Raw genomic sequence first — 15,586 nt, 5'->3', positions numbered from 1 at the left:
CTGAAGTAAAACAGCTAACTGAAATCTACTTGAGCTCACAATCATACTCTTCGGTGAGTTTATTCAATTTAAAAGCTGCCTATGAATCTAGGAATTTTATCTCAGAATTACCAATTTTAAGGTTCAGACTGAACTTTTACTTTCTTAGTCAAGCATCCTTGCTCGGACTCTGGTGAAACGGGAAAGAAACCGTGTGAGACCGCGACAGCCCACGTACGGGAGAGCGGACGGCGGCCGTCGCCTTAAGGGTGGTGTTGACGGCGGTATTCTCGTACCGTACTGGGCCGCACGCAATGGCGGCCTCCGTGCGCGCGTGAGCGGTCGGCGGAGATGCGCATGTGCGACCGTGACCGGATAGAGGCGTGGGGGAGACGGGCGGTTCACAAAAGAAGGGACTTTTTTTTTTTTTTTTTTTAAGTCTGGCGGTTAGGCCTTCACCAGGTGCCCGTGACATATGCACACAGGTGTCGTTCAGGCAGAAAGTGCATTCAGGCCACCCAGTCTGTGTGTGTACCGAGGAGAAAGAGTATGGTCTTTGGTCGGGCAAATGGCAACAGTCTTTGTATTCGGTTGTAGGAGTTGAGCAGCGCTGTGGCCCTTGCAGGGGCCGGGCCTATGGAATTCCTGAAGGCGAGTGACTATAAAGCACAGGGAAACAACTGTCCTGTATCGTGTTTTGCCCGGTTCCCTTAGGGATGGAGCAACAGAGCGTGCCGAAACTGCGTTTCCGTGTCCGGTGTGGAAAGTTTTGTGACGTAGGAGAACCGGAAACGGGTAGCGGGGAGGGAGGAAGAACGGCCGCCGGCTGGTTCCCTTGACCTGTGTTAGAAATAATGGCAACTGGACGCCAGCGGGAAGACACCTGGAAGGTTAGGGATCCAGGATTGCGCTACACCCCTTTCTTAACTCGGAGAGCCACTGGCTAGCCGGCTAGCGGACAGCTGTGCGCCTTTTGTGTAGTACTGGGCCTTTGCGTTAGGCGATAGGGGAAGAAGTCGGCCCGTGGGAGATTAACCGCTGGATTAGCGGGACAGGTTATTCGTGGTTTACTTTCTTTTTACCGCAGAAGGAATGTTGATATAGGTCTAAGGACATTAAGGACAGATCCTTTACCTTTGAAGTCTGGGCGATGAGGGGGCAGGATGTGCGCTGTACGTGTTAGATCAGGCTCGTGTTCCGTGTCAGGAACCTACTGTACGCTTGCATTTTGCGCTGCAGTGGTTTGGACCCTTATGCCTGCATTCTTGCCTCCCACGTCTGGCGGCGAGAATGAGTAGAGGATAAAGCTTAGGGGTCGTTTGAGGGATTTAACGGTCTGCCTTTTGAGATTATTTTTCACTGCGACATATTAATGCCTGCAATTTACTGATTGTTAATATGGTAAATGGGCCGTAGAAATAGAGAATTCGGCAGTACGACTTTATAACGTTTTCTGTGTAACTGGCAACCAGTTAACTCTTGATAAGCCGTGCTGTCTACTTCACTACAATTAAGTAGTAACCGAATTCAAATGGCGAGGTTTTTAAATACAGTATCTTAATTGATGAAGCATTTTAAGTCGATAGTATCTTGAACTTTCAGTATATATGTGAGCGTGTTATGGCGTAGAAAGCTTGTGCAAAGAGCTGACAAACTTGCTCTTGGCGTTGCCCTTGTTTTTCGAAACCGATTGTGACGTATCTGATTGTCCCCACACCCCCACTCCCCGCCGCTTCTGAGCAGTTCTTGGTAAGGTATTAACGCTGCAAGCCCATAAAGTGAAATCACCTTTTTTCCCTGTAGTTTAAAAATCTGTCCGTATAAGGAGGAGGACGTAAGATTGGGAATGTCATTGTAGAAGCATTAAAGAAAAGATGCGTCGCTTTTTTTTTTTTAACTTCATAACCAAAGTCCCCTGAAGTCCATGTTTAAAATGGGAGAAATGAACACTGCCACCTTTATAGAGTGTCAAAGATGAAATGACAGCTGTGTACAGCTGCACAGTACTCAAGACATAGTGAAGTCGGTTTTTATTTTAACTTTTAATGTCTAGGAATTTATCTGCCTTAAACATAGTTGCACGGTCTTTGGGGCAGATAGACCGTGAAGGAATCTTCAGACGTTCCAGTGTCCATTTACTTCTAGGTTTAGGGTATCCAGAAAACCACTGTCTTTGGGAACATTTTACTATTACGACTGTAGCTAAATTGAATGTTGAAATTGCTGAGAAATGGATGGTAAATTTTTTTTTAGTTTGGAAAGCTTTTGCTGTGGTAACTTGTTAAAGAAAATTTGTTTGGAGTGAATGAATTTGAACTCCGTTACTGTGAAGCTGCTGGTATTCAGGTGATGCCATTTGCATTTGTCATGGTTGATAGACTTAAGCATCTTTAAAATCTTGTCAGGTAATCCCAGGCAGCCACGGCAGCCAACTGTATGGTACAGGATAAGACTGGAATCTAGGTCTTCTTATTTGTTGCTTGTGATCTTACCTGTTCTTGTGTGTCAGCATGTGAGCTCTTGATACCTCTTTTCTAGCTTGCTGATCTGGACCTGAACTCCTCGGAGACACAGAGTGGAGAAGCAAGTACAGCAAGCAGTAAGCAAAACCTTTTTTTTTTTTCTTTTTGGCCGAGTCTCGCTCTGTAGGCGAGGCTAGAGTGCAGACATGCCATCTCGGCTCCCTGCAACCTCGGCCTCCCGGGTTCAAGCGATTGTGCTGTCTCATCATCCCGAGTAGCTGGGATTACAGGCGCGCCACCCATGCCTGGCTAATAGTATTAGGAGAGAGACTGGGTTTCACTACGTTAGCCAGGATGGCCTGGGTCGCTGATCTCCTGACCTGCCCGCGTCGGCCTCCCAGAGTTGTGGGATTACAGGGTGAGCCCACCGTGCCCGGCCGGAAAACGTTTTTTTTTTTTTTTTTTTTTTTTTTTTTTACAGAATGGAGCCTCGGGCTGAGCTTGGTGGCTCAGGCCTGTAATCCCAGCACTCTGGAAGGACGGGGCGGGTGGAGCTGGAGGTCAGGAGATGGGGACCAGCCAGGCCAAGATGGCAAAACCCCGGCTCTACTCAAAATAGAAAGTTAGCCCAGCGTGCGTGATGGCTCACCCCTGTACTCCCAGCTCCTTCGGAGGCTGAGGCAGGAGAATCCCTTGACCTGGGTGAGGTGGAGTTTGCAGTGAATCGAAATGACACCACTGCACTCCAGCCCGAAGCAGAGTGAGAATCCGTCTGAAACACACATACACACACATACACACACACACACACACACACACACACCCCACCCCCACCATGGAACCTTTATCAGAGCTTAATGTTAATATCTTACTGGACTTTAAAACTTTAAATTTATGTTATTTTCTCTTCAATTAGACTGTATGAAAATATGTGATATTTTGCTATGTCTAGGTACGTAAGATACACAAAACAGTGTATCTTATTAATACAGTGTTTTGTTATTTTTGAGTTAAGAGAATTTAAGGAAAACCTTGGTGGGCAGGGTGCAGTGGTTCCTGCCTCTTAATTCCAGCATTTTGGGAGGCCAAGGCAGGTGGATCCCTGAGCCCAGCCGTTTGATACCAGCTTTGGGAACACGGGAAAACCTGTCTTTACGAAAAATGCAAAGCATTAGCCTGGTGCGGTGGTACCTGCTTGCAGTCCCAGCTACTTGGGAGGCTGAGATGGGAGAATTTGCTTGATCCTGGGAGGCTGGAGGCTTCAGTGAGCGGAGATTAGGCCACTGCACTCCAGTGTGGGTGACAGAGACCGTGTCGCAAAAACAAAAAGCAAAAAATCCAAGGACGTTAATATAATACACATTATTTGTAGAAAAGCAGTATCATTCACTCCTGGCCCAGCATGGGATATAAGCCCATCTTTGTGAACTGATCTGCATTGTGTTAAACCTAGCAAGGGAAACCCAAACATTTACGTGCCATACGTGCTGCCGTTGCCCATGAAGAAGCTAACTAACACTGAATAATAAAATCAAGCTCATCTGATTTTGTGGTGGTGGGTTAGCTGTATTCTTTTGAAAGGAGATTAGTTATAAAGGTGTTCTTTTGAAAGCATTGGTCTTGTTTTTGGAAGATTTCATGAGGGTACTATTTGGATAGGAGGGAAGGTTGGTGTTTATTTGGCAGTAGCTCTGGTTTGAGTCCAGGTTTCTTCCTTTCAACAAGGAAAGCAGTTGGTACACTCTGTAAAAGCAAACAGACAAACAAACAAAACCACTTTAAGTCTTACAGAGTATTTCAAACTTTGTCATTATAGGAACCTTACAGAGATTTAACTGGTAGAGACGGTTTTGGATGTTTAGTTAAATCCAAAAGTAGGAGGTTTAGATAAAGTCTGGATTTTGGGATAATAAAATCAGGTAAGCAGTTAACTAAAGTAGACTTTCTTCTGCTTTATAAGTTAATTTATTTTGCTTCTTAGTCATAGAGTGGGCTGTTGTTTTAAATTGAAACACTTGATTGGTTTTCCAGATAATTTTCACTTTAATCTTCAGATTTTTTCTTTTAAGCCTCTGACTGGGTAGATGATTTAGTATAGCACATAGAATCTTTCCCCCACCCCCCCCCCCGCAGTACACTGTTAGGTTGGGCTAATGGCCATGTTTAATGATGAGTGTTGATTTCATGTAGCAGTTATCTGAAATAGAGCCTTTTAAAACATTACTATTAAATAACCACTATTAGCTACTGAAATATATTTGGTTTGCAGTGTATTTTTGAGTAAGCATTTTTTTCCCTTCGTCTTGCAAAGTAGCTTCCTGTATAAAATACAGGTTTTAAAAGTTTGTTTCCCAGGACCTATCTTTTAATAGACGTTTTCTATATATGCAGCGTCGTGGTGATGTCATAGGCTTCTAATTTTACATTTTCTCTTTTAGAAGGACGGTATATACCTCCTCACTTAAGGAACAGAGAAGCATCTAAAGGTATGTCTTTAAGGCAACTCTGTAGGTCTAACCTTTAGCAGCTCATCAAAGCCTAGGGAGAAAGGTAACTTGAGGAAGTCTGTGAACACTTTTTGTCCCCTCCTGTGCCTCTTTTGGACCGTCTTTAGGAACTAGCACTTTCTGTCTTTGGAAAAGTTCGTGTAATGTTGAATGATGGATATTTCTTGTGTCCTTTGGCAGACTGAGCCCAAAGACTTTGGATTTTATGTAGGTTAACTATGGTACTTTATCTGTTGGTAACATTTATGACATGGTTTGAATTTGAAAGTGGCATATTTGTGCGAATGCCTTATGTCAAAGAAACTGTATAGTGATAAAGTCCTGCTTGCTTTGCTTCCGTCTTGAAAAGTTGCCGCGGTGAAATGATTTTTATTTGTTGTTGTTGTTGTTCAGGCTAGTTAACAGTTGGAAGATTATCACTTCGGGCCACATTCAATAAGCTGGTGACACTGTCTGGTTTCAACCCAAACAACTTCATTTGAAAGGTGTTGTATGAAATGCATTAAAACACCTAGGGTTGTTTACTATTAAATCTGTAAGGTAGAAGAGTACGTTAGAAAAGTTTAATTGGGGTGATGTTTTGAGTGCTGCATATACATCAAAAAATTTCTAGGAGAAGGAAATGTCAGGAAAAATATTTAAAAGCAAAAGGAAAGAAGCTAATGATAAAGGGGTGTGGCGTGGGTAGAGTTACTTGTGGTTGGCTTTGTGTTTCTTTGTTTATAGTCTTGTACCCTCTTTTTAAGTCTGTGTATGTTTATCAGAAGACCACTTAGCTAATGATTGTTTTCTTTTTTCAGAGTAACTGCAAAATGTCTTTTATCACAAGTATTCTTAGTGTTGTATCTGGCTGGAAGTAGTAAGTGCCATAAGGAGAGTTGGCGATATTTTAGTGCTTGGGGGGTTGGAAGAGAGGTTAAACATCTTAACTTCCTTAATGCAGGAAGTACTATTGGTCATTTGTCTAATACTGGATTCTTAAAACCAGGGGAAAATTTAAAGTTACAACTTTCTAAATATGTAACTTTAAACATTTAATTAAATGTTTGAATTAGGTAAGCCCTCAGGCAAGTTTGTGGTTGTGGAGGGAGTTTACTCTTGGCATTCCTTTATCCGTTTGTAGACTCTGAAAGTAGGTGATAATGAGGGTTTTGTAAACTGACGTATACGTTTATTCTCAGTGAGGGTATTAAGATTACACAATTACGTTGGGTCTCTTGGTAGGCCAGTAGTGTATGTGTTGAGTGTAGCACATAATGACTTTTTTAGCAACTTAGTTTTAGTTGTTAATACTAAAACAGAAAGTGTTGACCATCCCTGAATGTGAGACTGTGTTAAAATAACTTTATATGAATGGATTGAGAAATGTTGTTTTTAGGTAGTACGATGTAATAGTGACTTAAGAAATAGAGCTCTGTCAACGGGAAAACCGAATTTGCTGTATCTTTACTGTCCCATGCCTGAAATTTTCAAAGAGTAATTAGAAATCCTCTGTCTTAATAGGTCTGACATATATTTTTCTGATTATGTAGATCTCTTCTCTTAGTTCAAACTTTTCTCTAGGTAACCCACAATGCCTGAGGTAATCATTAGCTGGACCTTCCCAAAATGTATATTACACATAGCTTATGTCACACGTTTAGGTTTAACACATTTTGTGTTACGTTATTCAGGATTTGTGAAAGATGGAACATAACTGGGAAACTAACATAATGGGCTTGCACTAGCTACAAGTTGAGCTTAAAAATTAGGGAGCTGCAATCCCTCCCAATCAGTCATAGCTTTAAAAAAGTTGTGAATAATTTCATTGGAGTAGGTTTACATTTTGGATACATAAAATTTATACTTACAAGGTGAATGAAAACAATTACTATTGTGATAGTACAGTGTTAGTATCGTAGCTATGTTACATGCAGGCTACATTGTTCTCAGGTCATGAGATTACTTTGCCTCATTTAATCATCTCTGGTAGAAGAAAACATTAGGGCTTGTAAAAATTCTGCTTGTGGGACCTGTTGACCTTTGTTCCCACAAGAATAAGGTAAAGGCTTGAGCCACCGCGCGGCCGGGCGCGGTGGCTCAAGCCTGTAATCCCAGCACTTTGGGAGGCCGAGGCGGGTGGATCACGAGGTCAAGAGATCAAGACCATCCTGGTCAATATGGTGAAACCCCGTCTCTACTAAAAATACAAAAAATTAGCTGGGCATGGTGGCACATGCCTGTAATCCGAGCTACTCAGGAGGCTGAGGCAGGAGAATTGCCTGAACCCAGGAGGCGGAGGTTGCGGTGAGCCGAGATCGCGCCATTGCACTCCAGCCTGGGTAACAAGAGCGAAACTCCGTCTCAGAAAAAAAAAAAAAAAAAAAAAAAGAATAAGGTAAAGGAAGACTACATGTGGAGGACTTCATATTTATTTGAGAAGATGCAAATCATGTAAAAGTCTCATCAGCTTTTAATTTTTGCTTTTTCATTGAAGGATTCTCTGATAAAGACAGTTCAGGTTGGAGTTGCAGCAGAGATAAGGATTCATATAGCAGTTTTGGGTCTCGAGAATCCAGAGGAAGGTCTGGTTATTTCAGTGATCGTGGAAGTGGTTCAAGGGGAAGGTAAATCTCAGCTTGTATGTTTATACCATAGCAATATAGGAATCTTAATTTGGCAGGTTCTCATTCTTCATACTTTTAATGGTCCTTGAGCATGTCTTTAAGAGACTAGTCATGGATTTAAAGCAGAATGTTGGTTTACTCATTTTTCTGTTAGCAGTAAAAGGTCTTTACTAAAAGTAATTTATTAAATTAGTTGAATACACGGTTTGACACAACGAAGTCTGTCTCAAATGATACAGTCTGCGACAGCTTTAAACACTGTGTGTGTGTGCACGCGCGTGTGCGTGCGTGCATGTGTGTTTGTATTTCTTGAGTCTGAGTCTTGCCCTGCTGCTCAGGCTGGAGTGCAGTGGCGCGATCTGGGCTCATTGCAGCTTCTGCCTCCTGGTTTCAAGTGATTCTCATGCATCAGCCTCCCAAGTACCTAGGACTACAGGCACCCACCACCTGGCCGGCTGATTATTCTTTTCTTAGTAGTGACGGGGCCAGGTGGGTTGGCTTATGCCTGTAATCAGAGCACTTTGGGAGACCGAGGTGGCAGGATCACAGTAAGGAGTTCAAGACCAGCCTGACCAACACGGTGAAACCTGATCTCCACTAAAAATAGAATGATTGGCTGGCTATGGTGGAACGTGCCTGTAGTCCCAGGTACTCAGAAGCCTGAGGTAGGAGAGTCACTTGAACCCAGGAGGCAAAGGCTGCGTTGAGTTGAGACTGCACCACTGCACTCCAGCCTGGGTGGCAGAGCAAGATTCTGTCTCAGAAAAAAACAAAAACCAAAAAACCCTAATAATTGAATTTAATCCTGTCTTCTATTTTTCACAAGTAGGAATAAAACTCTAAAAGATGGTCTCTTGTCACATGTCTTCTACTTTTTTATATCTAAAAATTTTATATCTAAAAAATTTCATGCGTTATTCCCGCTTTCCTACCAGTAAATATATTTAGATGATACTATTTTGAATGAAGATGTAAAGTATGCACTAGTTCTAAGTGTGTAATCCTAATTCTTAGCATGTGAGGTCTAAGCTGTGTAATTTTATAAAAATTTTTGTGATTTTCTTAAAAATAAAGACATAAATTACACAGAAGCACTGGTTAATTAGAGGGACTTATTTCACACGAGATAAACACTGAGTTGCTGACATCGTTTAAGGGTGGTTGTGTTCAGTAACTCAGCTGATACCCAAGGACATTTCTAGAGAGGTGATAACCCGCTATCGGCCAAATCGTTTGTTTTTGATTGCTCTTGCCATTCAGATTTGATGATCGTGGACGGAGTAAACATGATGGTATTGGCAGTCGTGACAGAACTGGCTTTGGTAGATACGAACGGAGTGGACACAGTCGTTGGTATGACAGGTCAGATGAAGGTGATTGGTCCAAACCACTTCCACCAAGTGAATGCTTAGAGCGGTAAGTTTTTGAAAAACATGTTATACTAAGCCATGAGTTTCATAACAATTAATACACATGTAATAATTGTTTGATTTCAGGGAACTGTTTTCTGGAGGAAACACGGGGATTAACTTTGAGAAATACGATAATATACCAGTAGAGGCAACTGGCAGTAACTGTCCTGCACATATTGAAAATGTAAGTTTTTGTTTAACTCTTAAAGTTCTTACTGCAAACCCATTGGATTATGAAACGTGAATGTCACTGTTGAGAATAGTCTCGGAATTGGCAGGGCACGACAGCTGATGCCTGGAATCCCAGCACTTTGGGAGGCTGAGGCGGGCAGATCATGAGGTCAGGAGATAGAGACATTTTGGCCAACATGGTGAAAACCCGTCTTTCCTAAAAACACACAAATCAGCTGGGCATGGTGCCACACACCTGTAATCTCAGCTACGCAGGAGGCTGAGGCAGGAGGATCCCTTCGACCCAGGCATCGGAGGTTGCGGTGAGCCAAGATTGCGCCACTGCCCTCCAGCCTGGCCACAGAGTGAGATTCCGTCTCAAAAGGAAGAAAGACTATGGGCATGAGCCACCATGCCTGCCTCCAAACGCTTTTTTGATTTTTTAAACCCAGGAGTCCATTTTTGTAAAAACTACCGTGATTCTTTAACTGAAATCATAGCATCCGTAAACCAAATCACACTCAGTTTGGTTACTTCCATTAATGTAAATCAGAAATTGCAAAAGATGCAGCATTTTATATCTGCCATGTTTACTTCTATATTTTCTTGTATTTGATTAACCCGGCTACATTTCCTGACAGTTCAGTGATACTGACATGGGAGAAATTATCATGGGGAACATTGAGCTTACTCGCTATACTCATCCTACTCCAGTGCAAAAACATGCCATTCCTATCATTAAGGGAAAAAGAGACTTAATGGCTTGTGCCCAGACAGGTAAGCTTAGTTGATAAATAGTAGAAGTTAAGACTATCTAACTGGGCTTATTTTAAAAGTAGCATGTTCTGGCCGTGCGCGGTGGCTCAAGCCTGTAATCCCAGCACTTTGGGAGGCCGAGGCGGGTGGATCACGAGGTCAAGAGATCGAGACCATCCTGGTCAACATGGTGAAACCCCGTCTCTACTAAAAATACAAAAAACTAGCTGGGCGTGGGGGCGCGTGCCTCTAATCCCAGCTACTTAGGAGGCTGAGGCAGGAGAATTGCCTGAACCCAGGAGGCGGAGGTTGCGGTGAGCCGAGATCGCGCCATTGCACTCCAGCCTGGGTAACAAGAGTGAAACTCTGTCTCAAAAAAAAAAAAAAAGTAGCACGTTCTGAAGGGATGTCTGAATCCTGTGTTTAGCATTTGAGATAGCTTGGGGATGTGCCTTTTTGTCTGTACCTTTGAATCCTTGGGGTGAAACTAGTATTTGTATCTGGGCGTCTTGGGGAAGCGCATGGCAAATTGTCAGCTTGAATACCTTCTTTAAGAAACAGAATTGCATCTTTTTCAGTTAACTCCACGTGAGTTAGCAGAGTGCAGCCTCATGCCAAACCTAGCACTTGTTTATTTTGCAACTGTTGTATTCAAATATAAATACCCATTTGTTATCTCTGTGCTATAGAGGTTAGCCAGAGATCTGGCACAGATAAAAAAAAAATGTTCTCTACCGTAGAGACTGGCCTGCAAGAGCCATGTACTGTTAGTTAGCTCTTTACAGATATAAAGTTTACTGATTGCTGCTTTACATTCCAAGACTATACGGCCGCTACAAAGAAATGTTGAACTGAAAGTTGATGCCACTTTTCAGACAAAATAGTTGTGTTTTGTACAAATTAAAATGTACTGTTTAAAAATAGAGCACAGAAGGCACTTGACGTCTTAGGTTTGCCGTATAAATTGACTGTACGTCCTAGAAAATTGGAAGTGGAGTAAGGAAGATTTTCCTGTAATTTGAGAGCATTGAGAACACTTTATCAACGATTAATATTCAGAAATGATAAGCCAGTGTTTTGTCTTCAGGGTCTGGAAAAACTGCAGCATTTCTTTTGCCCATACTGAGTCAGATATATACAGATGGTCCAGGAGAAGCTTTGAAGGCTGTGAAGGTAAAGGTATTGTTGTAAAATAAGACATTTTTGTTTTTAAAAAGCCTTGTAAATGCCTGTTGACTTTTGTGAACAATATCAGCTACACCTTATGTTTATTTTTTCACCCCATTCACCCAATGAAAATAAGTTTGTAGATGTAATCTGCACATTATAAAAGGAAACTGGTAAATTTTTAAAAAGAATTACAGTTTTGGGTCAGAAAGTTTAACTTATTTTTATTTTTTAGGAAAAGGGAAGGTATGAGCGCCGCAAGCAATACCCAATTTCCTTGATTTTAGCCCCAACGAGAGAATTGGCTGTACAGATCTATGAGGAAGCCAGAAAAGTAAAATACTCATTTTAGCGATTATTGCTTTTCTTATTGATCAAATGATGTTTTTATGGCCACTGACATGTTCTTTGCTTATAGTTTTCTTACCGATCTAGAGTTCGCCCTTCTGTAGTTTATGGTGGTGCTGATATGGGTCAGCAGATTCGGGACTTAGAACGTGGATGCCACTTATTAGTAGCCACTCCAGGACGTCTAGTGGATATGATGGAAAGAGGAAAGATTGCCTTAGACTTCTGCAAGTACGTCAGTTTTTTCATATGGGATGCATCTGTTTTTGTATTAGAAGTTGATTACTTCTGTAGTATTTTACTAGGACTGCCTGAACTTTGATAATTTAATTTGCCACATGGTTTTGAAAATTGCAGTTAACCTTTTTGTTTAAGAGTAAGTGAAATTTTAATGGAGGCTCTAAGTTTTAGCAGTCAACATATGGCTCATTTGGTTGTCATCTTGAGCTGTATTGTCTCGTGATTGTGTGTCTCTGTGTGTGTGTGCATGCGTGCATGCGTGCGTGTATGCGTTTGTTGCATATGTATCAGATTGTGACACTGGAATATTTCCCGATCGAGGGACTACATTCGTGTAATTAGTTACGCAACTCTGCTGAGTAATTAGTTTCTCAGATCAAATGATCCAGGATCAACTGAAGGTTTTTCATAACAGGTACTTAGTGTTGGATGAAGCTGATAGGATGTTGGATATGGGATTTGAACCTCAGATACGTCGTATAGTTGAACAAGATAGTATGCCACCAAAGGGTGTTCGTCAGACTATGATGTTTAGTGCTACTTTTCCTAAAGGAATACAGGTATTGTTTGATGTTTCCATTTTTGTTGAGAACATTTGTGTTTATTATCCTTAGATAATTTGTGTACTGAAGTAGGTAATTGAGTATTTTTCTCACTTTTTCAGATGCTTGCTCATGACTTTTTGGATGAATATATCTTTTTGGCTGTAGGCAGAGTAGGCTCTACCTCTGAGAACATCACACAGAAAGTATTTTGGGTGGAAGACTTAGATAAACGGTCATTTCTGCTTGACCTGTTGGGGACAGCAGGTAAAATTATGAATAATAATAATAGTGTCAGTTAACTGTAAGGAGAATCTCTTTACATCTCTTCTGTCCCTTCCCCCTGCCTCTCCTCCTCATTCTAAACATGGTTAGAACAATGTTTACTCTAATTGGGTCTGTTTGCATTGCTTCCAGGATTTATTCTAGCACAAGGACTAGAATTAACCCAGTTAATATTTAGATTAACCAGCGAAGCTAATTCATTATGAGTAAACAAAGCCTTCTGATTTTTCAGGGAGGGATTCACTGACTCTGGTGTTTGTCGAGACCAAAAAGGGAGCCGATTCCCTGGAGGATTTCTTACACCATGAAGGATATGCTTGTACTAGCATTCATGGAGACCGATCACAGAGAGATCGAGAGGAGGCCCTTCACCAGTTTCGCTCAGGGAAAAGCCCAATTCTTGTGGCTACAGCTGTATGTAAAGTTTATTTTTTAATTAATCATGTGTGTGTAGTGCTTTTTTTAAAATAAAAGTTGCTTTTCAGGTGGCAGCACGAGGACTGGACATTTCAAATGTGAGACACGTTATCAATTTTGATTTGCCAAGCGATATTGAAGAATACGTGCATCGTATTGGCCGTACAGGACGTGTAGGAAACCTGGGTAAGAATTTTGTCAGCAAGTTTGATTTTTAGTTTTTTTTTATTGTGATGCATGCAACAAAGATTTGACAAAGAACCTTCAACATAGAACGTTTATATCTGAGGGAAAATTTTAGAATAATCAGCGAACTAAACTTTTCTTTCCGTCCCTTTGGTTTGGTTGTGCTACAGTTCACAATGTCATATTTTAGTTTTGACTTACAGTATTTTATACAGGAATATAGGAATGTAAGAACACCATGCTACTTAATGGAAAGTTCATGTACTTTTCTCGATCTCCGTAGGCCTTGCCACCTCATTCTTTAATGAAAAAAATGTGAATATTACAAAGGATTTGTTGGATCTTCTTGTAGAAGCCAAACAAGAAGTGCCTTCTTGGTTGGAACATATGGCTTATGAACACCACTACAGGGGTGGCAATCGTGGACGATCTAAAAGGTACACAGTGTTGTGAGCCTTCACCCTCGTTGTTACTTACTGGGGGCAGCAATGTTTCAGAGTTAACTGTTAAGTTATTTTCAACTATAATACATAAATATTTCGGGCAAGGGGTAATTATTAGAAAGGGTGACATGGAATTAAGTGTCAGTTCTTCACGACTGAGTACTTTAGAAACTCTGTTAGAACACATGGAACAATAATGGTAAGGTTCCTGTTAGAACATAATGGAACTGAACTGAAAAATTAAATTGGCAATTGGGAAGTCTAAGCAGGAATATGCTGTTTAATCCCACTTGATACTTACAGTGCCATGCTATATTTTTGCTTACAATAATAGATTCAGCGGAGGATTTGGTGCTAGAGACTATCGACAGAGAAGTGGTTCCAGCAGTTCTGGCTTCAGTAGTAGTCGTGCAAGCAGCAGCCACAGGGGTCGAGTTGGGTATGGCAACAGTAGAGGATTTAGTGGAGGTAATGTTTATTTTTCCTTGAGGAAGGGCTTTTTGTTTTTCTTATGAGTCCTCTTTTTTCAAACCATCATTTATTGGGGAAATTTAATTTTTGAGGGACACAAACCTAACACTAGATTTCTTTTATTGGGTTTACATTAAATTACTTGAGAGAAAAAAAGTAAAGGTATTAATGGGTGACTTAATGTTTCTCTCTTTAAACATTTTTCTTGGTAGGTGGCTATAGAGGCTTCTACAACAGTGAAGGATATGGAGGAAATTATGCCTTCCAGGGGGTTGACTGGTGGGGCAACTGAATCTGCTTTGCAGCAAAGTCACCTGTACAAACAAGCTAATATGGAAACCACATGTAACTTAGCCAGACTGTATCGTGTAGCCTCAAGAACTTGCAGTACATTAACAGCAGTGATTGTCCTGAAAATTCAAGGGAGCTCAAAGTCACAAGAAGAAAAGCAAAAGGAAATAAAACAGCAGCCCTATTTAGAAATTGGTTTGAAGACTTGATTGCTGTAGTTTGGATTTAACTCTTACCCTCCTGCTTTCGTCCCACCCCAAACTGCATTTATAAGTTTGTGGCTAAGGATCGTTTTGCTTGTTAAGGTACTGTGACTGTAACTTTAGACGGCTTATTACTTTGATGTCCTGTGGGATCAGTAATGCTCACTACAGCAACTGTTTTGACAAAATTAATTTACCAAACTTGGCCTAAAATCAAACCTTGGCACACAGGTGTGATACAACTTCAACAGGAATCATCAACTCATCCATAAATATAAATGGGAAAAAACAAAACATATCTTCAGACAGTAGCCTGCATTCGGACTGTTTGATTCTTGAATACTTTGGGGTTGGGGGATCATCTTAAAGCATGAAAGCATAGTTTTTTTATGTGGCCAACCTGTACTAGGGTCTCATTTGCTCGTATCCTGCAGAGGCACTTGGAAACTTACACTCTTTAAATAAGCCATTCCAGTCACGATGAGGTGGAATGCATCGCCATACCCATTAATATTTTTGAAAGTGCTCTTAAAGTTAATTCGAGTAAATACAGCAATTTCTCTTTTAAAGTTTAGGAAGTTTATTCTAAGCTAGGCAAATGTGGGCATAACTATCACAAGAAAGGTTTAAAGCTTTGATAAAATGGGGGGGGGGGAGTTATCATTTAATTAGTTTTTTTATGCCTGCTATAAAAATTTGAAATGTTAGAATGGCTCACTATGGCAATGACCAAGCCTCACGACAGGCCTGATTGGATTCTGGTCTTTAAATGCATGCTGGCCTTGATGTTTTTTGGTCAAGAAGGAATTTAAACAGGAAGGATTATGCAGCAGGCTTTAATTTAAATGCAGATTCACAATGCTCTGATAAAGCTGCTCTGAAATGTTAAAATGGCTTACACTTGCAGACTTTGTAAATGTAAGACTGACAAATCCTTGAAATCACACAGGTTGCACAAATGTACTAAACTGCACAAGGTATGCGCTCTCGACGTGCAGTTTTAGTGTATTTTGGTTACATACGTTTCCACTGTGTTTATAGTCTCTGGTGGTAATTTTGGCCAAAGATGATTGTCCACCGCTAAAAATGCCTTTGCCACT

The 15,586-nt window shown here is 41.1% G+C and overlaps 1 protein-coding gene across 2 annotated transcripts; it reads left to right on the top strand.

Moving 5' to 3' along the window:
• Positions 1–833: 833 nt before the first annotated feature.
• Positions 834–14,284, top strand: LOC141582999 (ATP-dependent RNA helicase DDX3X-like). 2 transcript variants are annotated; one of them, XM_074392432.1, is made up of 17 exons: positions 834–869; positions 2,518–2,578; positions 4,880–4,927; positions 7,425–7,554; positions 8,815–8,970; positions 9,051–9,150; positions 9,779–9,914; positions 10,981–11,066; positions 11,296–11,394; positions 11,479–11,639; positions 12,064–12,208; positions 12,313–12,457; positions 12,708–12,889; positions 12,961–13,078; positions 13,362–13,515; positions 13,850–13,989; positions 14,205–14,284. In XM_074392432.1, the coding sequence occupies exons 1-17, from the start codon at positions 834–836 to the stop codon at positions 14,282–14,284; spliced, it is 1,977 nt and encodes a 658-aa protein (XP_074248533.1). The 2 variants fall into 2 exon arrangements, with proteins under 2 accessions (XP_074248533.1, XP_074248534.1); XM_074392433.1 differs by lacking the exons at positions 834–869; positions 2,518–2,578; positions 4,880–4,927; ... (1 more) ...; positions 8,815–8,970; positions 9,051–9,150 and having other exon boundaries at positions 9,794–9,914; positions 13,856–13,989.
• The last annotated feature ends 1,302 nt before the right edge of the window (positions 14,285–15,586 follow it).

Source organism: Saimiri boliviensis, chromosome Y (assembly GCF_048565385.1).
Source record: "Saimiri boliviensis isolate mSaiBol1 chromosome Y, mSaiBol1.pri, whole genome shotgun sequence".
Lineage (NCBI taxonomy): Eukaryota > Metazoa > Chordata > Mammalia > Primates > Cebidae > Saimiri > Saimiri boliviensis.
This window is presented reverse-complemented; position numbering and strand designations above follow the sequence as displayed.